This window comes from Rissa tridactyla, chromosome 23 (assembly GCF_028500815.1).
Source record: "Rissa tridactyla isolate bRisTri1 chromosome 23, bRisTri1.patW.cur.20221130, whole genome shotgun sequence".
NCBI classification, from domain to species: Eukaryota; Metazoa; Chordata; class Aves; order Charadriiformes; family Laridae; genus Rissa; species Rissa tridactyla.
In genome coordinates, this window is record NC_071488.1 from 1,883,333 (window position 1) to 1,907,564 (window position 24,232).

Sequence of the window (24,232 nt, forward strand, 5' to 3'; positions counted from 1 at the left end):
GGGTCGGTCCTCCTGTCGGTGCAGAGTAGCTTCCGGCAGCGCCCGAGGAAGCGGAAGGGCTGGGAAAATGGCGGCGGCGGGGAGAGCCTGGGGCAGCCGGGGGATGGAGGCTGCTGCAGGGAGCTGCTGGGCCCCGCTCCCGGTCTGGCGGCGGCTGCTCCGGGGGCTGCTTCTCGCCGTGCTGGTAGTGGGTGAGGATGAACGGGAGAGGGACGGGACGGGACGGGACAGGGTAGGGCAGGGCGTCCCCCGGTTTGGGGCCGCTCCGCGCCTAAGGCGGAGGTAGGGCGGGCCTCGCTCGACCCCTCTGACTCGGGGAGGGGTTTGTCTTTCCCCCCTGTTGATTTGAGGAGATGCTTTTTGAGGTACGGGGAATCCCTGGTTTGTTCCCTCTCTGAGGTGGGGCTGTGTCTTCTCCCCAGGCTGCTGCCGGGGGAACTCTGTTGAGAGGAAGATTTACATCCCCCTGAACAAAACGGCGCCGTGCGTTCGCCTCCTGAACGCCACGCACCAGATCGGCTGCCAGTGTGAGTACAGCTGTTGCTTAGATCAATATTGCCCTTGTTCTCAGCGCCGTTTGCCCTTTTCCAATTGTGCTTCGGTAACTCTGAATATTCTGACCTGTTCCTGCTAAATTGAGGGGTGGAGACCTTAGAGACTGTTCCTGCAGACCTCGAAAATCCCTGCCAAGGCAGAGAGCAGCATTTTGAGCTCATGCTGTTAGTGCACACACAGGATAAAAGCAAGCCACAGCTTCTAGGGGGGCGAGGCAAAGCTGGGAGCGCTGCAGACCATGCTGGGGTTAACGAGGTAGGAGAGAAAGGGAGCAGGGAGCGAATAAGTGAGATGGTGATGTCTGAAGGGAGCAGAGGGTTTGGTTGAGCTGCTGGTGCAGGGCTGGTTAACTTTGTAGGTTGTTTTTGTCATGTTGAAAGGGGGAAGGCAGGACTGCACGACTGTTAAAATTAAAAGATAGGTAAGGGAACCCCATTCCTGGCTGCAGTTAGCGTGAGTCAGTGTTTTTGCTGGCTTCCAATTCAGTTTTGCTTCCACAGGCAGCCACGCCCTGCCGCGGAGGTTGTCGGCTGCCACTGCAGGGCAGCACGGATGCACTTGGTCTGTGAGATTACTGAGGGTACAAGGTTCTCTGACTCCTCTTCCACCCTCTGTGGGAGCCTAGTGTTCAGGCAGGCAGCTCCACACGGTCCTGCTCACAGGTGGTTTCCAGCAATGACACCAGTTGCTAACTGTGGGGGTTTTGCTTGTCTTTATCAGTAGCTTCTTATGAAAGTGCTTTATCTGTCATCTGTTTTTTTTGGGACAAGGCAAAATGACAAGCGGTGGACCTGCTTTGTTGCTAGTCGCCTTTGCTGTCACAATCTTTTGCCCCTTGTGCCTCGCGCTGAGCTGTCTTTGAGGTCTCCGTTTCTGAATTTGCAATCTTTACTCTTAAAGCACTGCTTAAGACCACTTAAAAAACTGCTTCCGTGGCTGTGGTCCTTGAGTGTCTGTCTGCTCCGAGCGTCCTTCTGTCTCAGGGCCTGTTTCCTGCTCTCCTTCCTTATTGTCTTCAGTCACAGGAGACCCATATAGTGCTTAGTTAGCTGAAGGTCCTTAAGTGCTTTGATGTACTTAAACAAAAGATGCTTTCAAAGCATAAGTGCTTGTTGCTTGACATATGCCGTTCAGCTTTTTTTCTTTCGCTACTGAAAGCCACTGTTCCTTTTTCTGTGCCAATTCACCAAATTGTTTCCTCCAGCCCTCTAAGCCCATGAGCTGTTCTTCCCTAAAGCCCTCAGTAAAATACTGCTATTCTGGGATGGTTTGGGAGCGCGAACAAAGTAGATCACTGTGAAACATGAAGGACACGCTCTCTTTCCCCAGCCTCCATCAGCGGAGACACGGGGGTGATCCATGTGGTTGAGAAGGAGGAGGACCTGAAGTGGGTGCTTGCTGACGGCCCCCACCCACCCTACATGATTCTGCTGGATGGGAACCTCTTCAACAGGTCAGTCGTCATCTGTTGTTGCCTTCCCAGGGTGACTGGAGCCCAGCAGACCAATATGGGTCCCTAATCTGGTGATGAAAATGTCATTTTTCAAGTGACAGATGGTAGAATCAGCCCTGACTGCGCTGAATTATATTTGTGGGTTTACTGTGTTTTAGTCCTTGATTTTATTTCTTCTTAAATGCGCTGTTTTGCTGTTAGAAGAGCTCTGCTCTGTGCAAATTCTCGTGCCGTGTTCATCACTGGAGCAGTTACTAAAGTTCATTAAACAACACGATTAAGATTGGTCACATCTCTTCCTGGGCAGAACGGGAAAGAAGTGGCTGAAGTTTTCTGCTTGTTGCTGTCTGCGTAATCTTACGCAGTTCTGAGCAGAAAAAGGGGCATGTTGGTTATTTTGATCAAAAGCATCATCACGTGCTCGACTGTAATGTCTTGGATTGTAACTCTTCATTAACGAATTCAAAATTTCACTCATGTTTTCTCTCTTCCAGGAGGGTAATGCTGCAGCTGAAGGGAACCTCCCGAGTGTCAGGCCTTGCTGTGGCCGTTGCCAAACCCAGCCCTCCCCAGGGATTCTCTCCTGGTTTGAAGTGCCCCAATGATGGCTTTGGTAAGGAAATGTTAAGTCTTTATCCTCATTAGGAGGAGGAGAAATGGTGCCTTTACATTGGACAGCCCAAGCAAGAAAAGCAAAGGGTAGCTGAAATTGCAGCTACACTTTAACGTCAAACGTTTAAGGTAACAGGGTCAAAATGTTCTTTCGAAGTAGTTTTTCTGAGCTGGAATCTCATCATTTCTCGGAAGGACTAGGGCAGGTGTTTGGGGGAAGGCTGTCAGATAAGCTGGCTAAAACAGCATCGTCACTAAAGCGTTAAACCTCACGAGGGCTTGTTGTAACTTCTGTTTTCTTTCCCATGTGAAACTTGTGCTTTGTCCACACGTGATCATTAAAGCATCTTGCGTTGGCATAGACTGAGTGGAGTGTGTGTTAACCTCTCCGTCTGGGCCAGTCGCTACGTTTTGAAATTACATTCTGCCTCCCTGAATTCCCCTGGTGGTTTCAGTTCGGTTTTCATGTCACTATTTTTCACGCAGCAAATTTACTGTCTTGCACTTTGAGGGGGAGAAATCGCTACACCTTCTGTAGCTAGCACAAAGCTTTCTGCTGTGAAGGATGCCGTGTACGCTCCAGAGAGGAGTTCGGCGTGCTGGCATTGGTCGTGTCTCTGCTTCGTGCTGTTTGCGCAGCGTTTAGGTGTTAAAATGATTGGCACGTTACAGATGCCTTGGGGTACTTCCAGCACATGATGAGCTCAGAAAATGCGGGTTTGTGTGTTCGTCCTTTTGCAATATAATGTTTCTCTGTGTGCTTCCTCCACTCGCTCAGCATGTGATAAATGCTCGCCACGTGCTCGTGCCAGCCTCCTGGCCTGCGATGGCTCTGAGCATCCATGTTTCTCATTCTCTCTGCATGGCACGCCGCTCTGCCTCTGCCACTCTGCCGCACGCAGTGACCAACTCCATCTCTCCAAGCTTTTGTCAGCTGGTTCCTCGGCCCATAATGGGGCTCATTCTGTAGTTGCTGCTATTTTCTCCGCAGGCCCTACCTCTCCTGCAGTCTCTTATTCTCTTGCAGGCTCAGATTTGTCCATTTTTTTCTGTTTCCAGGTGTCTATTCCAAAGATTATGGCCCTCAGTTTGCACACTGCAATAAGACTGTGTGGAATCCTGTGGGGAGCGGGCTTTCATATGAGGATTTTGACTTCCCTATTTTTCTTCTTGAAGATGCCAATGAGACTCAAGTGATTAAGCAGGTACTGCACTTCCTTAATGAGGAGGAGAGGGGAACTGCTGCACAGTTCAGGAAAAGGGGGCAGAAGTTTTGTTTTTTCTCAGCTCAGATGTTGAAATCTACAGTAAAAACGTATGGTCTGATTTAATATGCGGTACGCAATGCTATGACAGAAAGGCTGAGTTTTATAATGATTTTAATTTCCATCCAGTGTTACCAAGACCATAATGTCCCTCGTGAGGGATCCGTCCCCGAGTACCCTCTCTGTGCCATGCAGCTGTTTTCCCATATGCACGCTGTCACCAGCACCGTTACCTGCATGAGGCGCAGCTCCCTCCAAAGCACCTTCAGCATTAATCCAGGTGAGCGGATTCCTCTTCCCTTGTCACGATGCGGGATAAGGCTGGTGGTAAAAATCCCAGTGGAATACAGTCGTGCAAAGGAAAGAAAATTTTAGAGTTTCCTCAGCTTGCCAACTGAGCCTTTTCAAAGTAATTCGGGGCTATGTTTGTCATCGGTTTAGAAAATAATATGTGAAACAGATGCTGGCTGAGAAAGGTACCTAATATCTGCTGCAGAGGTACCTAATATCTGCTCTGTAATGTGCTCTGAGGTTCCTGCTCCATTAAACGGCGCGTACGTGAGTTGAAATCCCTGCTGAGCAGAAGTTTGCTCCTCTGCTCGAACCACTGGTGAGCAACAGCTGACCAGAAAGCTCGTTTCTCACTTGGCACTGCTGTGTTCTCAGCTCAAGCAACGTTGTTTCTGCTTCCTAGAGATTGTATGTGATCCCCTTCTCGATTACAATGTGTGGAGCACCTTGCAACCCATCAATTCCTCTGGGAAAGTCGATCCTGAGAAGGAAGTTATTATTGTCGCTACACGAGTAGGTATCTCTTAATCTTCCTTTGGAGAGCATGGACTGGAAGGATTCTGGAAAGATGTGGGCTTCGAGTCTCATGGGAATATACTTGTCTTATATATTTTCATTTATTTCCATGTTCCAGACCTTTTAGATCTGACTGACTGTTATGTTTCTGCAAGTATGAGCCTTTTAGTTGGCGGGTTTACCTATTGTTTCAATATAAGGAGATCTGCATTATGTTTATTTCTTTCTGTCTTGTTATATGGGACTTTTTTCAGCGTTTTCTTCACTAATGGAACCAGACCAGTAGAAATAGTTAGCCTATCTGTCCTGCTTCCCTAATATATTTCACATCCTTAAAACGTGTTGCAGAGAGGGAGGCAGCGTAGTTGGCTCACCCGTACTTCTTGGGAGGGAGAGGCCGAATCACATGGCGAATTTTGTTGTGTGTCGAGCAGTGAGTCAGTGTCAGAGCTGAGAAAGACGTTCACTTCCCCGTCTGGCAGCCTGTTTCACAGTCACTTTACGCCCTCCAGAGATGCTGGTTCAAAACTCCATTTTGTCACCACCTCGGAGCCCCGTGCTGAGCAGTGATGCTAGCACTAAAATTATGGCATACTTCAGATAATCTCAGTTTTCAGGTCAGGGCTGAGGGGGGGTGGTGGTGGCAGGGCTCTGAGGCCTCAGGACTGCCACAGCAGAGCAATTGGTATTTTAAGTTTCATTAAGCCAGGTGCTTTGGCGGTTCCCTTATCGGTAGGATGAGTGGGATAGGAGGGAGGTGATAGATTTCCTTTCCCAATAGAATATTTCTCTGTATGCGCGCACATTGCTTACACCTCCTGTTCATGCTTACAGATTGACAGCCATTCCTTCTTCTGGAACATCGCACCTGGGGCAGAGAGTGCTGTCTCTTCTTTTGTAACCCACTTGGCCGCTGCTGAAGCCGTTCATAAAGCATCAGATATTCATTCGCTGCAAAGAAATATCATGTTCACCTTCTTCCAAGGGGTAAGAGCAGCGGCATCGCTCCACCGTTTGGCTTGTTCTAAGATAGCGAATCAGCCCATGGCTCCCTGCAGATGAACTTTTTCCCCTATTCTTTGTGCAGAGTCATTTGTCTGCGTCCCCACACCCTGGTTCTCTCCGCTCCCTCGGTGAGAACAGGATCTTAATGGCACTGGGATAACAACAGCAGATGGAGCTTCCACTGGGGCAGCCCATATTCTGCCCCACAGTTCATTCTGGATGAATGACTCGAACTTTGCTTTCCCTCCTGTCTCCTCCCAGTGTGGCTGCCTGTATGTCTGTTCTCTGCCTCACCCCTGTTCGGGATGAACTGCAATGGCCAGGCTTTAAATTCTGAAATGAAGCCCAGAAAAGGCTAGATTAAAAATATATGTGTTGACAGCAGCGAAACGTAGCTCATTTCTGAGAGCCCAGCACTGGAGTTGGCAGCTGTGGAAGAGCAGAGCAAGCCTGTGGAGGAGGGACTGATGGCCAACAGCTGATGTTCCCCTCAAGGCATCTGCACTGATGGCTTCTTTTGTGCAGTTTTGTGAAACTGGCTCCCACAGCCCCATGCTGTGGCCATGTGATTCCCCTCATTCACCCTCCTCAGCACATATATCCCTAGTCAGAATTTCCCTGGGGGAGACAGGCGTGCAGCGCTCTGGAGCGGACGTTCTCTGTCGTGCTCCCAGGATGGAGGAGGAATGAGAAGACTTGGCTGTAAATTAGTCGGGGGGGAAGTCTGGTGGCTGGCTTCATTGCCCTTCTTTGTCATGGAGTTTCTCGTCTTGGGGGTGCCTATTCTTCCCCAGGCAATGCTCAGCTTCTTACAGCTCCCTTGACAAACTCATGTCTGTCTTCTGGCCTTCCCTCCTTTTTTTGCAGGGAAACGGACACCCCTCCTTTCAGGAAAGCTTCATATGTTTAATTCCTGGAATGGAGGATTGCTCTTTTCCCTGTCTTGCTGTCCTCTTTATGAAAACGCAAAGAGGATGGCTTGTGCCAGATTGAAGGCTATATTAATGCCTCTCTGCTGTTAGTAACAGTATCTTGCAAGATATCGGTGCTTGCTTAAGTCTTACTTTGCCCCTGTGCCTTTCTTACTTGTGGAATTCGATAGCTGTCCCCTGGTTTTTTTGCTCCTTGCCTTCCTTTTTGTCCTTTGCTCCATCCTACGATACCTTTGTCTTTGGAGCCAGGCACAAAGTAATATTTACTTTGGTCTTTTAGTGTGTGCCAGGCTACGCGCACCTTCAGAAATGCTTGGTGCAGTAGTTGGCCCTCGAACTCTTGGTCTTGCTCCACCTCAGCCTCTCTAATATTGCTGTTTGTTGTGCCACGCAGATATCCCTGTGTGATTCATGTATGATTATTTTCTTTTTTCCCCTTGCAGGAGACCTTTGATTACATTGGCAGTTCGCGCATGGTGTATGATATGGAAAAAGACAAGTTTCCTCTGCGCTTGGACAACATTCATTCATTTGTGGAGTTGAATCAGGTGTGGGATAAGTTAGGGGACCTTTTTATTCCCTGTTTCTCTGGGATAATTTAGCTGTGGTTTTCCCAGTCAGCCTTTCATTGTTTTCGATTATTCCTGGGACTGGACTTTGCTGCTCTGCAAGATTCAATGATGTCCAGTTGTGTACTTGGGACGTTTTGTGTTTTTTCTTGAAGGTGGCTCTAAGGAATGACTCAATTCTATGGATGCATACAGACCCCGTCTCTCGGATGAATGAATCTGTTGAAGTGCAGGTAATAGAAAGCAATCTGTAGTCATTCATTTCTACAAAATGCTGTGGCATCTTTAGCGCGCTGCAAGTTAACCTTTCCAGAGACATCCACACATCCAAAAGAACAGCGGAACAGTGCTGTTTTCTCTTCTTGCAGGTTAGAAACTTGCTAGATATTCTGAGTAATAGCAGCATGGGAGCAAACGTGACTTTGCAGGAAGCTGGATATTCGCAGCCTCTTCCCCCGTCTTCCTTCCAGCGCTTCCTTCGGGCCCGGCACATCCCCGGAGTGGTCCTAACTGACCACAAAACTGCCTTCCAGAACAGGTACTTCTTCGGGGTGGAGGGGCAGAGGGTGGCCCACAGCCGAAGGCAGCGGAGCCGGCAGAGGGCATCTGAGCTCCCGCAACGCCTCTGCCAGGGGGGTGCTGCCTAACATACATGTAGAGCGGCACTCCGGGGGGAGCGGAGGAGCAAACATGTGCCATGTAATTGAACAAGCGCAACATAATTATTCTGACAACCGAAAGAAATCGAGTTTTGTACAGAAAATGTTCCCCACAGCTGGCTAGAAGCCAGAGGTGAGCAAATGGCAACTGAGCGTGCCTAAGCCTCATCTGTTCTTCCAGAAGCTAGCAGCTTTTTTTTTTTTTTTTTTTTTTTTTTAAATATAGCTTTCTATTTCTGATGGCAGAAAGCCCCAGGCGTTGGAAAAGGCACTTTTAGTCACCCCACATGACCCTACCACAGCATGTTCCTTGAGGATCCCCTGCTCCTCCTCCACTTTGGCAGTGGAAATGTAGGGTAGAGGACAGACATATGCCCCTCCCCTCTTCCCTCAACTCTTCAAATTGTCTCTTTCCCTTCCTTTTCTGTGCTTCCCTGCTGCTTCTGAGAATCTCGGTAGCAATCAAGGAGAAGTAGCTTCCCTTTCACTCTTAAATCTGCACTGCTCTAAAGGGGTAAGAAGAGCTTGGGTGGAAGAAAGCACAACTCCCTGCTGTGGGACCTGTCTTTAGACTGGGGGGGATCAGTCCCAGGTTGGCTGGGAACGTCAGGTGCGTGGAGCATGCGGTGGGCTTTCAGCCCAGTTCAGCTGCGTGCGCTGCAGATGCATTGGTGTAAATCTCATAGAGTTCACTTGGAATTCCTCACTGCCTTCAAGAGAAGGCATTAATAAAATCCACTGGCGCGACTTGCATCAAAAGCCCTCTTCCCAGGAGACCTTCTGCATGGCTTGTCCTTGCCTCAGTTTCTCTACCCATTTAATAGATTGGGCTGTCGCCCACCTGAAAGCTAATCACAGCTTGTAAATTGCTTGGAGATCCTCAGATGGGAGAAGCTGTGGAAGGGCCAAGTTAATTATAAAGCCTCATTAAATGGTTTAAGGAGCGTGTGGCAGGGCAGTGCTTTGGCAGGCCTGGATCTCTGCTCCCCAGAGACTGCTCCCACTGTTTGCTTTAGGCACACTCTGAATTGAATTCCATGCCCTGTGGTTTCTTTCTGCCCCTCCCCAACCTCTGTTTGCCTCCTTCTTTTCAGATACTACCAGAGCATGTACGACACTCCAGAGAACATCCGGATGCAATACCCTGAGGGCCTTAGCCCCGAGGAGATGTTGGAATATGTCACAGACACAGCCAAGGTTCCTACTTTGCATTTCCTTTAGCTGCTGTATCTGGGGTGGCTTTGGGTAGGTGCGGGTAGAAGCAGGGTTGTGGGGAGAGGGGGGAAAGCCGTTTCCAAAAAGGGCAGAAAGAAGGTGGGAGTGCTTTGTACAGGGACAAAGGCGGTCGGCACTCAAATGCTAGCACGGTGTAAGCGTTTTGATGGATGTGTCGATTCTGGCTTGCTCTCCTCGCTTGTTTTGCTGGATCTGCCTATCTTGATTAACACAGAGCGCTCTTCCTTTGCAGTCCCTGGCAGAAGTTGCCACAGTGGTCGCCCGTGCTCTCTACCGGCTTGCGGGGGGAGCCAACAACACCTCTGCTATTCAGGCAGATCCAAAAACGGTACGAGCAGATGGAATTGAGTCCCTGGCATCTCTGATGAGCCCTCACGTACCTCCCTTCTGTCTCTGTTTATATGTGTTTACACAGCATGCTGTCCTGTCTGTCTCGGTGAGGGCTTTGCCTCCCCCTTCTCCCTTTTCCCCACCACAGCTGAATGAAAAAACTTTCCCCCTTCTCCAGTTCCTTGCCTCTTGCTCGCAGGGCAGGCATTAAGCTTCACGAGCGCTGTATAAAACAGAGCTCCTTTTATCCTCGTTCCACGAAGCAGAAGAGGAAGCCGAGGTGAAATGGCGATGTGTGCCACAGGGATCACCTAAGGAGCCAGTGGAGCTGGAATCAAACCCAGTTTTCACATCTCAGTCCTGAATTCCATGCAATTGTGGTGTATGGTCTCTCCTTTGCTGTGTTCTTGGCCCTTGTAGTGGGAAACATCTGTCCACCAAATAGCTGGTAAGATGTTTTCTCTCCACTTTGTATCTAAACCAATTTCCATCTCTTTCCAGGTCTCTCGAATGCTCTATGGGTTTCTGATTAAAATGAACAATTCCTGGTTTCAGTCCATCATCAAACCAGACATAAAAGGAATTCTGGGTAAGAGCAATGTAGGGAAGAAGAACACAGGACTGGGTTTGACCCCATATGTTACCTGGCAGCTTTCTACAGCGCCACGCTAACATTGCCTGCTTCTGGCCATCTCCCCGCCAGTCCCATTTCTCTCGCTGTTCCAGGTGATGTTCCCCAACATTACGTTGCCGTTTCCAGCCCTGTGAACACCACCTACCTTGTACAGTATGTCCTGGCCAACCTGACGGGCACTGTTGTTAACCTCACCAAGGAAGAGTGCCTCAGCCCTGAAAAAACACCCAGCAGTGAGAAAGAGGTGAGTAGCCATTGGAGCGGGATGAGAGCTAAGGACAGATCTGTCCGATTTGCCTTTGAGGAAAGCGGGTTAGGGATGCTTTCTGTTGCTCGTAATAACACATGGGAGAACTGGGAAACTTCTCAAACAAGGAGGCAAGGGAGGAGTGGGCAAAAGGATCCCCTTACAGTGAGAACAGGCAGTAAAGCCCCTTTCTCTCTCCCCAGATACGTGGGTAAGGTTCCAGAACAAGGGAGCGGTCTCATTATTTGCTAGTGTCTGTTTGCTGTCTCTTACTCTCCCGTTTTCTTTCCAGATGTACGAATATGCCTGGGTGCAGGGTTCTCTGGACCCCAACTCAACCTCGCGAGTCCCCTACTGTGTTCGGTCCACTGTTCGCCTAAGCAAAGCACTCTCTCCGGCCTTCGAGCTGAGGCAGTGGGGATCTACAGAGTACTCCACGTGGACGGAGAGTCGGTGGAAAGAGATCCGTGCCCGAATATTTCTGGTAGCCAGCAAGGAGCTAGAGGTGAGTTTGTACAGGTCAGAAAAAGAAAGTAGAGGGGGGGAAAAAAAAAAAAATGCGTCTAGCTGTGAATGACATCTGAGAGCTGGAGAAACAGTTCGGAGTTTGTTATGAGATGTGCCATCATCCTGTGTGAGCTCCCCACTTAAGAACAGCCGGGCTTCGATCCTTGAAAATGAGGGAGCCAAGGGTGCCTGGCTGGTGACAACCCTACCACCTCCAGCCATTTGTGGGTTAATAATGTGGTCGCTGAGGCTGAGACAGTGCAGAATAATCAAGAGTCCCAGGAGCAGGCTGAGCTCTGTGAATAAAAGATAGAAGTGACAGGAGTCTTAACCCCTTCCCCAAGCACAGGAAGGCCAAGCCAGTGAATCTGGCTGGTTTGGCTGATGTGCAGCCCCAGTCTTGCTTCCTGCGGTCCGAGTCCCCTCTCAACAACGCAGAAATAACTTGTGCACAAACCTTCCCAAACAAAAGCTGCTGTTGTTTCGGCATCTCGGATTCCAAGCCGCCCTTGGCTGGGGGTGATGCGGTTTAAGCGCCAGCAGAATAAGGGTTAAGCGTACAGTCACTTTGGGACTGTCTCATGCCCTCTGGTTGGCTGTTAATGATGTCATACCCTGTCACAACAGACTCCCCAGCGTCATCATGTGCCACCCAAAGGCCACGCAAGCCCAAGCCCAGCAATCGTATCTCTCGGATGGTTATTTGAAATCTGAGCAATTTGTTTGTGTGGCACTGGGCCTTTTTAACGCTGGCAGGCGAGCGCAATGCCCGGCCTGTGTCTCTCGACCCGTTACAGCCCAGTAGATACTGGTGACCTGGAGATGCACAGTTTGAGCCCAGCCATCCCTGAAGTGCTGACCCGATACAAAACGTAGTGAGAGCGTTGTAGGAGCACATGAGTGTCTGGCTGCTGTATGGGAGCTGCTCTATGATTGATGTGGGGGAGACTGGGGATGGCAGTCCCACCAAGGAGAAGGGTTGAAGGAGGGAATCTACGGAGACCTTAGACTGGTCTGGCACTTAGGCTTCAGGAAAGGTGCTGAGCGGGAGCGAATCTCAGTTATTCAAAGGCTATTGACAGATGATTCTGCCAGCAGCTGTGCGTCTTGAAGGCAGTTACAGCTCTTTGCTGGCGGGGATGACAGTTCGTGCAGGAGTAGCCAAGGTGTAACATTAAACGCTCGCTAAAAATCTTTGCAATGCGCATGCGACTCTGAAACGTGATACGTTCTTTATCCGTGAAACAACTCTCTTACCTTTTCTCTTAAACATCGGTTTGTGTGAACTCTCAATAATGAAAGCTGACCTGATCCCGTTGCTTTTGCCCTGAGGCTGTAAGGTCCTCGGCGTATCTTCTTATTTCAGTGTACACAGTGCCTCGGCTGGTCTCTGTAGCTTTCTGACAGAGACCCCCCCCCCGTTCGATGCAAATTCTCTGAGGTGCTGCAGGTCTGTGTCTGTAACAATGACACTGAGTGTTTCTCATCCCTTCCTAGATAATCACTTTGGTTGTGGGCATTGCCATTCTGATCATCTCCCTCCTCGCCACATACTTTATCAACGCCAAAGCAGATGTACTTTTTAGCATCCCGCGGGACCCTGGGGCTGTGGCTTACTGAAGATGCTCTCGGGGCTGGAGAAGTCTTAGCCCTTGGATTACAATTGTCAAAGATAAAAAGTACACTGGAATGCCCCTCCCCCTGGATAGGGACGCGAGTGGCTCTCTCCAGAGCTCCCGTGCTCGGGTTCTGAGGACTGAGCCCAAAAAAGTAAGAGACTTTCCCAGAAAACCGTGCCGACCAAGCCCTAAAGAAACTGTGACCGAGACGGTCCCGAAGCCTTTCTTGTTAATTTGTTCTTACTTCTGAGCAACTTGAGAGGATTGGTCCTGAACGCCGCTGAGACGACGATGGGATGGATGCGTTCCCTAAATGAAGGCGAGGGTGGAAAGGGTAAAGGTATTTTCTCTGGGATGTACGTGGACCAGCAGATCTCCGTGGTGTCTGCCAGCACAGGCTGCCTGTTAACGTCCAACAGTTGCTGTGAATCTGTGTATACTACGATGCAGGGAGGGCAAGGTGTGTTCAACAGATGATTAGATGTAAAATGTCCTGGTTTTTAATGGTGCAATATTTTCTGGGTTTTGTATATATATAAATAGTTCTGTTTAATTAAAAAAATCTCCCCTTACAAATTAACCCGTTGCCTGTTTTGTCTTAGTTGGTGCCAAAAGGGCCAAAACCGCTGGGTGTTGCAATATGTTTTGGTCTCGGGAGACACAAGAGTTTGTTTGATTTGTTGGTTGACTCGCGTTGAAACTTGGAATTTTTCGTACAGCCGGACGAAAGAAGGACGCGGTGCCCTCAGACAGGACAGGGAATGAACTCGCTGTTGTTTAGAGTGCAAGCTCTCCAAGGCAGGGATGGCTCGTCGCTCCAAACGGGGCTTTGTACGATGGTACCTTGATCTCAGTCGATCCCTGGGCGCTGGTATAATAAACACGTGTTTTAATGAGCACGCTCCCGCACTTTGTTTGCTTCGGTGCTATTCCTTAGCGCCCAGCAAGACTGGGCTCTCGGGGCTGGTGGCTGTGATTGACCAGGCACTGGAATAGTCCTGATTGTTTCTTTCGTATGAAAATTCACGTGGTCTTCAGCAATCAGGATTTCAAGGCGCGATGGTGCCGTTGTCCAAAGTGAGGAGCTCAAAAATAAGTAGAGGGGATTAATGCCAGAAATCGGAGCTGACGAGCACTAAAGCAGACATCGCTTTCTCTGCCCTAGAGGACAGAGTGGGCTTTTGTGTTTAAGTCTTTTCTCAACTAGGCATAGGCTCCGGAGTTTTAAAGGAGTTCAGACCTTGTACTTTCAGTGCTACCTTGAGGGAGATTTCTTCCACTTGCTAATGCATCCCGCAGTCAGGAAGCTGCTCCTGATACTTGGTGGAATGTTTCTGTGCCTGGTTTCTTTTCATTTCCCCTAGCGATGCTGCAGAAACCCGTATCTCGATTTACATGGAGATACCTTGTCTTTGCAATAAGGATTTTTGTAGCCTCTAACTCCTAATCCTTGGACTCAGTCCAACTTTGTCAGAACAAAGTCAGTTCCCCAGAATTTGTCCAAGTAGACTATTTCTGTGCACGGAAGTATTTTGGGTGAGACACAGCACCTCAAGAGAGCGTGCGTTCTAGCAGAGAATTTTGTACAATTTTTTTTTTCCTTTACGAAGGTAAGCTTATTATATTTTTTTATTTTTTTTTTTTTTTTTTTACATATCAAAATGCAAATGCTTAACTCATGGTTGAGAGATGCTGTGTGGAGAGATGATGGGATCAGTGATGGCTAATTGGGTCAATACACGTAGGGTTCAATCTAGTGGCCGTCTGTGGTGGAGTGACTGCACCAGGGGACAAGGGAAGAGCTGTGGATGTCGTCTGTCCGGACTTCTGTAAGGCCTTTGACACGGTCCCCCCAACATCCTTCTCTCTACATTGAAGGGATGTGGATTTGATAGTTGGACTGTTTGGTGGATGAGGAATTGGTTGGATGGTCGCATCCAGAGGGTGGTGGTCAACGGCTCAACGTCCAGATGGAGATCAGTGACAAGTGGTGTCCCTCAGGTGTCTGTACTGGGACCGGCGCTGGTCAATATCCTCATCGATGACAAGGACAGTGGGATGGAGGGCACCCTCAGCAAGTTTGCAGACACCAAGCTGAGTGGTGCGGTGACACTCCCGAGGGACGGGATGCCATCCAGAACGACCTGGACAGGCTGGAGAAGTGGCTCCATGTGAACCTCATGAAGTTCAACCAGGCCAAGTGCAAGGTCCTGCCCCTGCGTGGGGGCAGCCCCCGGTGCCAGCCCAGGCTGGGGATGGAGGGATGGAGAGCAGCCCTGTTACGCTGGGGGTGGTGAGACACTGGCCCAGGTTGGCCAGGGAGGTGGTGGCTGCCCCGTCCCTGGGAACACTCCAGGCCAGGTTGGACGGGGCTCTGTGCAACCTGATCTGGTTGAAGATGTCCCTGCCCGTGGCAGGGGGTTGGACTAGATGGCCTTTAAAGGTCCCTTCCAACTGAAAACCGTTCTATGATTCTTGGTAATTTTCAAATTTAAAATGTGTCCTTCCCATCCTGATCTCCCATCTTTCAAATCTAGATTCTGTGCTTGGGTTTGGGCTTTTTTTCCTTTTTCCCCTGAAGGCTTTTGCTTGGAATATTTTTATTTTTTTTTTTCCCCTCCTTATTTTCCCCATACAAATAGAAATAAACCCTTTTGCCACTCCCAGCCCCATTTTCCCCTCCCAGCTTTTTGTTCGGAGCTGCTCTCTGGCGAGGCGAACAAACAGCTGTCTCTGTTGCCTGTGCCTACGCCGCTCCTTGGATGGCCAACAGGTCTCCCCTGTGGCCACTGGGATGAGCAACCCTCCTATCAGTGGCTGACAAAAGGGGGGGAGAAGCAAGGGGACAAGGCTGGCAAACGCTGCGGCAGAGACACATTTCCCCTCCCGCTGCCAAGGCTGGAGAACGCCGCAAATCTTCGCTTGACTCTCAGCCCAAAATTTACCCTGTGTGTCCCTCCAACTCTCCTGGTGCCAGCAGCGTCGCTGCGCGGAGGCGCAGGAGGAAAGGCAGCAGCCTTTCCGTGTTTCCAGCCCTCCTCCTTGTGTTTTGCCACGGTCAGTAAATTGGTTTTGCTCAGCTGGCTTTTGATGATGAGGCTTGTGCCGTGCAGACCTGAGCCTCCCCCTCTCCGGGGAATCGGGCCTGAGTGCGGGATGAGAGGGGGTAGGGGGGAAAGAGGAGTGCGGGATCCGTCTGGGAAGTAAATGAGCTACGGGAGTGAGTCCTGGTCCCCAGGTTTCTCCTCCCAGCCCGGCTGCGGCCGCTGGCCGTCCCCTCACGGTGCCCTTCGCTCACCAGTGACACCGACCCCGCTACTGCCCTTTTTCAGAGGGGTGACAAGATGCTCTTGAGACCTTGAGGTGACCAGGACTTGAAATACGAAGGTGTTTTGCTAAAACTAAAGCTACTGTTGGTGAAAGGAGCCGGGTTTCGCGTGATGGAGAAAGAAATCCCATTTTATGCAGAAAAAAGACCATGCAGAAAGGTCTTACATTCACCTGCATCCCTCCCTGGATCGTAAGTGGGGCACGTTGGGGGGGAATCTGGATCTCCGTGACCTGTTCAGTCGTTTAGTCTCACTCCTGATCTTCAAACAAAGAGCTGACAGTGGATTTGGGAGTGCTCGTTCCCCTCCGCTGGGAGCGGGGAAGCCTTTGCTGCCTTTGTGTACTAAAGCTAAATCACTGCCCCTCAGGGAGCTGCTGTCGGCTGCTTGAAGCCCAGAGTTCGTGTCTCAGCCCTGGAAAAGCTCACTCTTAAGCCATCCTTTCCGTGCCTTCAGTCTGAGTACAGTTATCTGCAGTAGATTCGTGTCCCCGCTTTAAAAACGAAACAGGGCGGCCTTTTGCGTATCTTCCTTCGTACAAAGCCTTTGGTTCGGGGGGTGAGTTGTGTCTCCGGTTCCTCCTGCCCATCCTGGTACGGCAGCAGCTGTCCTCAGCTGCGCCAACCTTAAAGTTGATAACTCCCCTGATACACTTTCCCCCATCACTCCTGAGATTATGTGCATTAATTAGAGCATCCCTAATGCTAATAAGCAACGGGGAATAAGTGCCTTCTCAGTAAATTAATGTGGAAAGTAGCTTGAATGTTGGTATATCCGTGGATTTAGTTTTATCTTTGCGATAGAAATGAAATCACTGAGTCCTGAGCAGCAGCTACGTGTATGTCGATGTGTGCTGGCTAAATAAGGGAGAGCCGAAGTTGCGCTGGGTGCCAGCGCAGAGCCGGTGGTATGGCCGCCTTTAAGGTAGGCTGGCGCGAACGAGAGAATTCCCCAGTCAAAAACCCATTTGCTTTGATAATTAGAAAAGTTTGCATGGGGAAATTAGGCAAAACGTATGGAAAGCGAACAACTTTCCAGCCCTGCGTCTGGTTGTCTTTGAAGCGGTGGCTCGCAGCAGAATAGCCCTGGCTGCCTCTGGGTCTAGGGAAGGGATGCGGCAAACGCTGCTCCCAGCTGTCGCGGCTGGTCCAGGAGGACATAGTCCAGCTGGGAAACAAGTCCCATCGAGAGATACCTCGCTGTTTTCTGGCTTTGAGAGATTTCTCCTGGCTACCCTCGCTGCAGTGATTTCAAATACTCTCCCAGCCCACAGAGGTTACCGTGTCTCTAGCACGGTCAGCAGAGGAGACAAAAGCTCACTCCAGCATCGCAGTCAAGTTCAGGTACCGGGAAAACGTTCTCTTCTGGCTCTTAAGACTTTGGCTTGCCGTTCTAAAGCACGAGTACTTGAATTTCTTCCAGAGCTAGTACATTTTGAGGTTGGTTTACATCATTCCTGGTTGAACCAGTTCTTCCTGCCGCGTAGAGATGCTGGACAGCTTTGAGTTCTGTCCAAGCGCTTGGTATCTTCTGGGCACTGGGTTCAGCAGGTCAGTTTTACCGATGGTTTATGGGACGGGGGTTCTGCCAGCTCCCCCCTACTCAAGGCTTGACCAAAGAAAGAGGGAAGAAAGGAGAAAGCAGCTAAGCAGCCAAGGGCAAATTCACCCTCAGGAGCTGGAGCCTGGGAGAAGCAAGTTCTGCAGCCCTCTGCCAGGGGAAAAAAGGGGTGATGCAACTTCCAGCAAGTCTTGCTGAACGGCTCCTCAAAATAAACAGGCTCCTGACGCCAGCGAGGGCTGGGGCAGCTGCTCCCAGGGGCAGTTGCCTGTCTGCACCTCGCGCTGTGTTTTGCTCCTGAAGCTGCAGCTCTGCGCCTGTTCCCATCTCCTCTCGGCGCTGGTGAGCCCGGTGCTGGCACGACAGCCCTGGAGAAGATCAGACAGACCCTGGAACCACCTTTCCCATCGTACATGAACTAATTTGCTACCTGCTGATGGCTTTTTTTGGCCACAAGGTGCCAAGCCAGGAGTAGAAACCCAGGGATCTCTGCCTTGCTTTTCTCCTGACCGTCCTCCAAAATCAGCCCCATTCCTGTACCTCGCCCTGCACGAATCTGGGAGGAGTCCCGTCCCCGCGTCACAGGCTGGTGGGGGTCGGAAGGGACCTCTGGAGATCATCTCGTCCCACCCTCCCTGCCAGAGCAGGGTCACCCAGCGCAGGTCACACAGGGTCACATCCAGGCGGGTTTGGAATCTCTCCCGAGGAGGAGACTCCACCACCTCTCTGGGCAGCCTGTGCCAGGGCTCTGCCACCCTCGTGTTCAGATGGAATTTCCCGTGTTCCAGTTTGTGCCCGTTGCCCCTTGTCCTGTCCACAGGCACCACTGAGAAGAGCCTGGCCCCGTCCTCCTGCCACCCCACCTTTAGCTCTTGATGAGCATTGATGAGATCCCCTCTCGGTCTTCTCCAGCCCCGGGGCTCTCGGCCTGTGCTCCCTGGAGAGATGTTGTCCGTACTGATAACCCCATGGAACTCCCACCCGTGGCTCTGGTACTGAGATACCGCTTGCCTTACCCCAAAGCACCTCCAGCTCCATCAGCCGTGGTTTTTTGGGCAGCCGTGGAGGGCAGCTGGCACACGCTGTCCCCGCTGTAGAGCCCCCGGGCATCTTGCTGAGACGCACACGCTCCCCCCCTGCCCTGCTTCATGCACACACACACACATAATTTTCGAGCATCAATTTCCTCTCCTCTCTCCCCGCGCAACTCTACCAGGGATTTCGGCACAAAAAAGAAGATGCCACTGACTCTCTTGACCCCTGAACTCGGCTGCCTCCCAGGAGGCAGAGGGCTGGGGCTGAGCCCAGGGAGGAGGGTTTGCAGCTGCCCTTGTGCCCTGAGGGGGGAGACATATGGGGGTGACAGTCAATGAGACAAGGAGAAAGCAGAGGAAATGTGTGTTTTCTTAGCGCCCGGCCTCCCCGCTCCTGGGAACTTTATGGCTCTGGAATATTAAGAGGCAGGAAAGTTAATTAATACCCAGAACAAAGCCAGGGCTGTTTGGCTTCTGGGAGAAGGAAGCGGCGGAGACAGGAAGAAAAAAAAATTGGTGTCGTCTTAAATAATTTGTTTTCTGCATTTTATCAGCAGCTAAAATAGAGATGAAGCCCACCGGGGGGATGATGGGATTGATTTGTGGAGAGCAGAGAAAGGATTTCCGACAAGGGGCAGGAGAGTGTGTTGGGTGAGCTGTAGGAACCGCTGCTGTTGCCTTATTCGAGCTGGGGACGGAGCTTGGGACGCCGCAGAGCAGCATTCGTAGCTCTGTCGCTTCTCTGAGAAGTCGCTTATGTCTCTTACTCGCGATGACGCTTCTCCCCACGTAGCGTCCTTCCTCTCGGGTCTTCCCAGCTTCTGCTGCCTCTGCTCTTCCCAGCGCGGTGCTTCGGGCAGCAGCGGCTGCAGCCGGCCGGGCTCGAGCTGTCCCACCCATGGCCTCGCTGGGACTGTCCTTCCCCCTCTTCGCTTCTCCCCCACTGTCCGCCCGGTAGCGTGGCGGGGTTCGGCTCCCGGCTGGGCTTCTGCCTGCCTGATAATCTAGCTCAGGGTTTGGAGAGACTGAGGTATTGCTCTACGTCGTGTTCAGATAACCAGACCCTGTTTTCACAAGTGACGGCTGCTCAGGCATCGATTATTCGAGGGAGAGTGTGTAGCTTTAACTCCCAAATAAATACGGGGAGAAAACCTGCCGCAAGAGCTGCTGCTCTGCGCGCCTTTGAACCTGCTCTAGATCCGTCTGGGCTGAATACTTTAAAAAACCCCGAGCTCTGCGTGCCCCGTGCCTCGCGTCTCTCTGAAGTGGGCCTGAGCCCATGCTTTGCCTACGTAGCCTGGCAGGTCTTTGCTCCGTGGCCCGATAAAGGGGACACAGACCTAAATGAAGCCTTTGTTTGATGTCTGAAGGATCCATGGAGTCTTGTGTCCGAGTCCGGTGCTCTGTCCAGTCGCCTGTGGTCGCTCTCTGCCATCAATGTTGACAACTGCGTTGTGTGTCCTACCCCTGAGCAGCAACGAGGGTCCAGCTGAAGGAAGGAAGGCAGCTCAGCCCGGGATAACGATGGCAGCAAGCGAGGGCCGTTGGCTGGCACCCAGCGGGCAGCTGAGTCCAACATGTGTTTAAAATCAGGGCCTGACTACTACAAATAGGAGCGTAGCCATTGCCAGACTGGATCGTGCCCAGCGTCCAGCTCCGCTGCCGCCCTTGTCCCTGACGGAGACCAGCACCCGCTGCTGCTGGGGGAGGCGCAGAAGACCCTGGAGTGGCCCGGCGGCCCAAATCCACAGCACCCTGATGATTCCCGAGCGCCCGGTTCCCACGCTGGGATCCGCTGCAGCCGCCTGCCCTGGCTCTGCTCGGCCTGGCGTGGCGAGAACATCCAGCCAGATCTCACCACCGCCACGTCTGTCCATCCCGATGTCCATCGCCCAGCCGGTTCCACATGTTCCTGGAGAAAAATCTTAGCGCTAGAGAAAAAAGAAGGCATTTTGGGGAGGTATTTTGAGTCAAAAACGTTCTCGTCAAAGCTTTTGTGGGGACGGATGACCATTTGGGATTCGTAGGTTCTGATCCGAACGTACTCGGGGTCCTCGGGGACACTGGGATGCTCGACCGCCCGTGATTCAAGCTTGCTCCATGCAGCCCAGTGCTCCTGGGGCCCCGTCCTTTTATCTCCAGCCCCTTTCCCTACGTGTGGTGCAATTGCCGGGAGGAGGGAGAGGATGAGGCGAGGATGGAGGATGCTGCTTAGGACCTACAGCTCTCTGCTACCCAGGTGATCCTTCCCCAGTGCCAGCGCAGCTTTAACAGCGAGGTTTCTGGGGCTAATCAAGATCGACACACAAACAAAACAGCATCTCTGCGTCTCGCAGCCAGCAGAAAGGGAGAAGCAGATGGGCTGGAGGAGGCAGGGAGCTGCTGCTAAATGGATTGATGGAGAGGCCTTTAAGAGAGATAGATTGGAGAGGGAGCCGCTGGAGGAAAGGGCCGGGGCGGCCACGCTGCGAATGGGGCAGGGGCCCAGGGAGATGATGGGAAGGGAGAAAGGCCTGCAGATAACAGATGGATGGACACAAAGACTGGAAGGGAAGAGAGGGACAGATGGACAGGCAATAGAGAGAGTCAGGAGAAGAGAGGGATCTGAACGTAATTAGATTGGATCCGATTATGACAGACTCGATTAGAGCAATATTATGATCAGGAGCTTCTGTCGCTATTTGGCTTTTAGGGGGGAACAAAGCCAGAGAGCACGTGTGGAAGGGGGACAAGCAGAGGCGAAGGCAACCGGGAAGGATGAAAGGAAAGGGGCTCCTTGTGAAAGCTGTCAGTGGTGGTGGTGACAGATTGTCTAGTTATCGAGCACCGGGGCCGTCTGTCACCGACCGCTCACAAAACCTGCACTCAATAAAAGCCGGGGAGACAAAGGCGAGGAGCGGAGAGGGGCTATCGGAGCCGAGAGCTTCTGTCACTATCCAGGCAAGCGTGCCCGGGGCACGGGGAGAGCCCTGCAGCTCGGGGACCTGCTGTTGTTAGCTGGGCGCATGCACGACTCAACGTAGGTGTGCACCAAACGCACATGCCGAGGGGTGCCGGGCCCCGCTCGGCCACCTTCCCCCACGCACGTGGCCTCTGCAGCCCGAGTGTGCCCGTGCACGCGCACGTGTGCACGCGTGGCTCGCGCAGACAGCCTGCACGTGCGCACACAGCTGCGTGCTCTAACGTACTTGCCCAAAAAGACCTTGAACCTCAGCTTTGCAGGGCATCATCGCCCCGGGTGAAGGTGAATGGGCTGCCCGGGTGCATCTCCAGCGTCCATCCCGCGGGAGAGCATGGCAGCCAGAGCGTCCCCGGGCTGAGCATCGCAGCGTGGCCGGCGAGGTTTTGCGCCGTCCATGCAGAGCGTCGGAACCTCTGCAGCCGGCCCAGGCTGCAGCTGCGGGATGCAGGAGCGCGCTGCGAACCAGACATGATGGAGCCGGCAGCTGCCCCCTCCGCAAACCTCGCTTGTGCACGTCTGGACTGAGTGTGATGGCACCAAACGGGACGCGGTGGATGCCGCGGGATCTCTGACAGCTCGGCTGCAGGGAACGCTCCAAAAAGGCAGGTCTGCCAGAGGAGACTTCGCCATGAATGAGCAGCTGAGTGGTCGCAGGAGCCCAGCGCCTTTTGTTCCACAGAGGGTCCTTGCTGGAGAGATGGGGCGCAGTCCCACCATGTGAATTAAGGTGCTGGTTGATGGGCAGGAGTAGTAATGTCGTCTCCCCCAGGGATTCTGTCTTTCCAGCGCCCCTGAGTTGCGGCAGGGATCTTCTTCCAGGCCTTGGAGGTGCAGCCCCTCACTCCGTACAAGTTACAAAACTCCGGTTGGATCTGCTCCAGCAGCACAAGGGTTAAAGCTGCCTGGTTTTCCCCGACAAGCCCAGGCCAGTGTGGTCCCCAGTGGTTTGGTACAATATGTCGCCTCATCTCCTGCCAAATGCTGCCTCTTCTAGTCTCTGTTCATACCTCGCCGTGCCCTCCTTGCACACACGCACGCACGCGGCGCGCCCGCCGCAGGTCCCCCCCTCCCCGTGCCACGGCTCCTCCCTCTGCAGCTGATCCCTGGACCTTGTGGGTCGAGGTGGGCAAGTCCTGGAGGGCTTCATCCCCTGGGATGGAAGCACCACGATGGCCCCACCCGGGTCCCTCGGCCTCGAGCTGACGGCGTCGAGCCGGGTCGATACCATCGACGGGTCGAGCCGAAGGTATCGAGAAGTGTTTAAAAGCTGGGGGCGCTCCCACCGCTGCACAGCAGCCTTTTGCTTCTTGAATGCTGGGTTGAAAAGAAGGCCCCGGGAATTCAGAGGAAACACGGGGGTTTTCTGCAGGCTCTGGCTTGTGGGCTCCTGCGATTAAGAAACCTGGTTGGTTTTGACAAGGAATACCAGTTTCTGCCAGCCGGGAAGTTGGGAAACTCGCAAGGGAAGAACAAAGGCAGAGGGGCTCTCGTTCTCCCTCCCCCAGATCTCAGCGGGTTCTGCCCAGCCGTAGTTTGGCTGAAGCTCAGAAGTTCTTGCTGAGGAGGTAGGGAACGAGGCAGCAGCCAAAAGCCCAGGGACCACAGCAGGTCCCGCAGGCTCGGAGCAGGGACCGGGGAGGATTTCAGCCCCAGGGCAGGGAATATTGGCTTGGATTGCAGGAGAACGCTCTTGAGTTTCTCACTCTGCCCTCACCCTCTCACGAGGGCTGTGGACCTTCCCCGTCCCCCCGGCACAGCCCTGACGGTGTCCGTCTCACCCGCCACCAGCGGCTCGGCTCCGCGGGGCTTTGCGGACTCGGTGTCGGGGCCGCATCCTGCCCGGTGGCACTTCTCAGGTACAAAGAGCGCCCGTTTTCCAACCTGAGGAACGTCCCCAGGTGAAATCCTCCCTCCTGGCGCCATGAAATTTGGATGCTGGGAGGTGAAGGGGCCTTTGCAACCTCAGCAGGAGGAGGAAGGCTGAGAGTCTGCATCATCCCGGGGCAGAGTTGAGGTGACCAAGTTACGGGAAAGGGGTCTGGGCTGCTGGCAGCAGGCGCTGGGCTTGTGTCACTGCGGCGAGCAGAGAGGGCTGGCCCCGGTCTGGGTCATAGAATCATTTTGGTTGGAAGAGACCTTTAAGATCGTCGAGTCCAACCGCTAACCCAGCACTGCCGAGTTGCCACTAGCCCGTATCCCTCAGCGCCACGTCTACACGTCCTTTAAATCCCTCCAGGGATGGCGACTCGAGCCCTTTGGGGACACTCCGGGCAGCCCGTGTCCCCGCAGGGCGCTGGTGCGTCTCTCCCCGGGAGATGGATGTGAGGCGGGAGCAGGGATTTGCCAACACCCCACCTTGCGAGGAGAACTCGAGCGGGAGCCGAAACCTGCCCGCTTCGCCTGGATGCTGCCGTGGCTGCGAGGCCAGCACAGATCGGGCTTTGGCGGCCCCGGCGGGGAGGCTCCGGCAGCCAGCTCCGCTCCTTCCCTCCCCGAGCCCAGCCCGGCAGGATGCCCGGAGCAGTGCAGCATCAGCTGCGGAGGGAGGTGGGGGCCCTGCTGGCGTCCTGGCAGGGGGAGAGGAGCTGGCCCTGGGGGTGGGCAGGCGAGACGGGAACGGAGGAGGGACGGGGGAGAGCAGAACGAGAAATAAATACAATTTATTTACCCCATCAGGCTCCCCGGGGAGATGGGGGGGCCCAGGCGGCGAGGGAGGAGGGGGCCGTGTGTGCAGGGGGATGCGGGGTGCGGAAGGGGGTGGCGAAGGGTGCGTGCACCTCTGTGGACGTGGACGCGCCGCTCGCGTGTCCCCACGTGAGAGAAGGAGGGATGCGTGTGGGTGAGGCGTGTGCGCGGGGCGCCCGGGTGATGGATGCGTGGCGCGCGCTGCGTCCCGTGCATTGCCCCGGCGTGCTGC

The 24,232-nt window shown here is 52.9% G+C and overlaps 1 protein-coding gene across 2 annotated transcripts; it reads left to right on the forward strand.

Annotated features, from left to right (window-relative positions):
* The first annotated feature begins 32 nt into the window (after window positions 1-32).
* On the forward strand, window positions 33-13,010 carry NCSTN (nicastrin). Of its 2 annotated transcripts, XM_054182831.1 has the most exons (17): window positions 33-191; window positions 423-527; window positions 1,885-2,008; window positions 2,503-2,621; window positions 3,680-3,825; window positions 4,015-4,165; window positions 4,580-4,689; window positions 5,527-5,679; window positions 7,073-7,177; window positions 7,354-7,431; window positions 7,567-7,736; window positions 8,952-9,054; window positions 9,326-9,421; window positions 9,925-10,012; window positions 10,150-10,301; window positions 10,597-10,809; window positions 12,309-13,010. In XM_054182831.1, exons 1-17 carry the CDS (start codon window positions 68-70, stop codon window positions 12,429-12,431), a joined length of 2,160 nt encoding a protein of 719 aa, XP_054038806.1. In that variant the 5' UTR covers window positions 33-67; the 3' UTR covers window positions 12,432-13,010. The 2 variants fall into 2 exon arrangements, with proteins under 2 accessions (XP_054038806.1, XP_054038807.1); XM_054182832.1 differs by lacking the exon at window positions 9,326-9,421.
* Window positions 13,011-24,232: the final 11,222 nt, after the last annotated feature.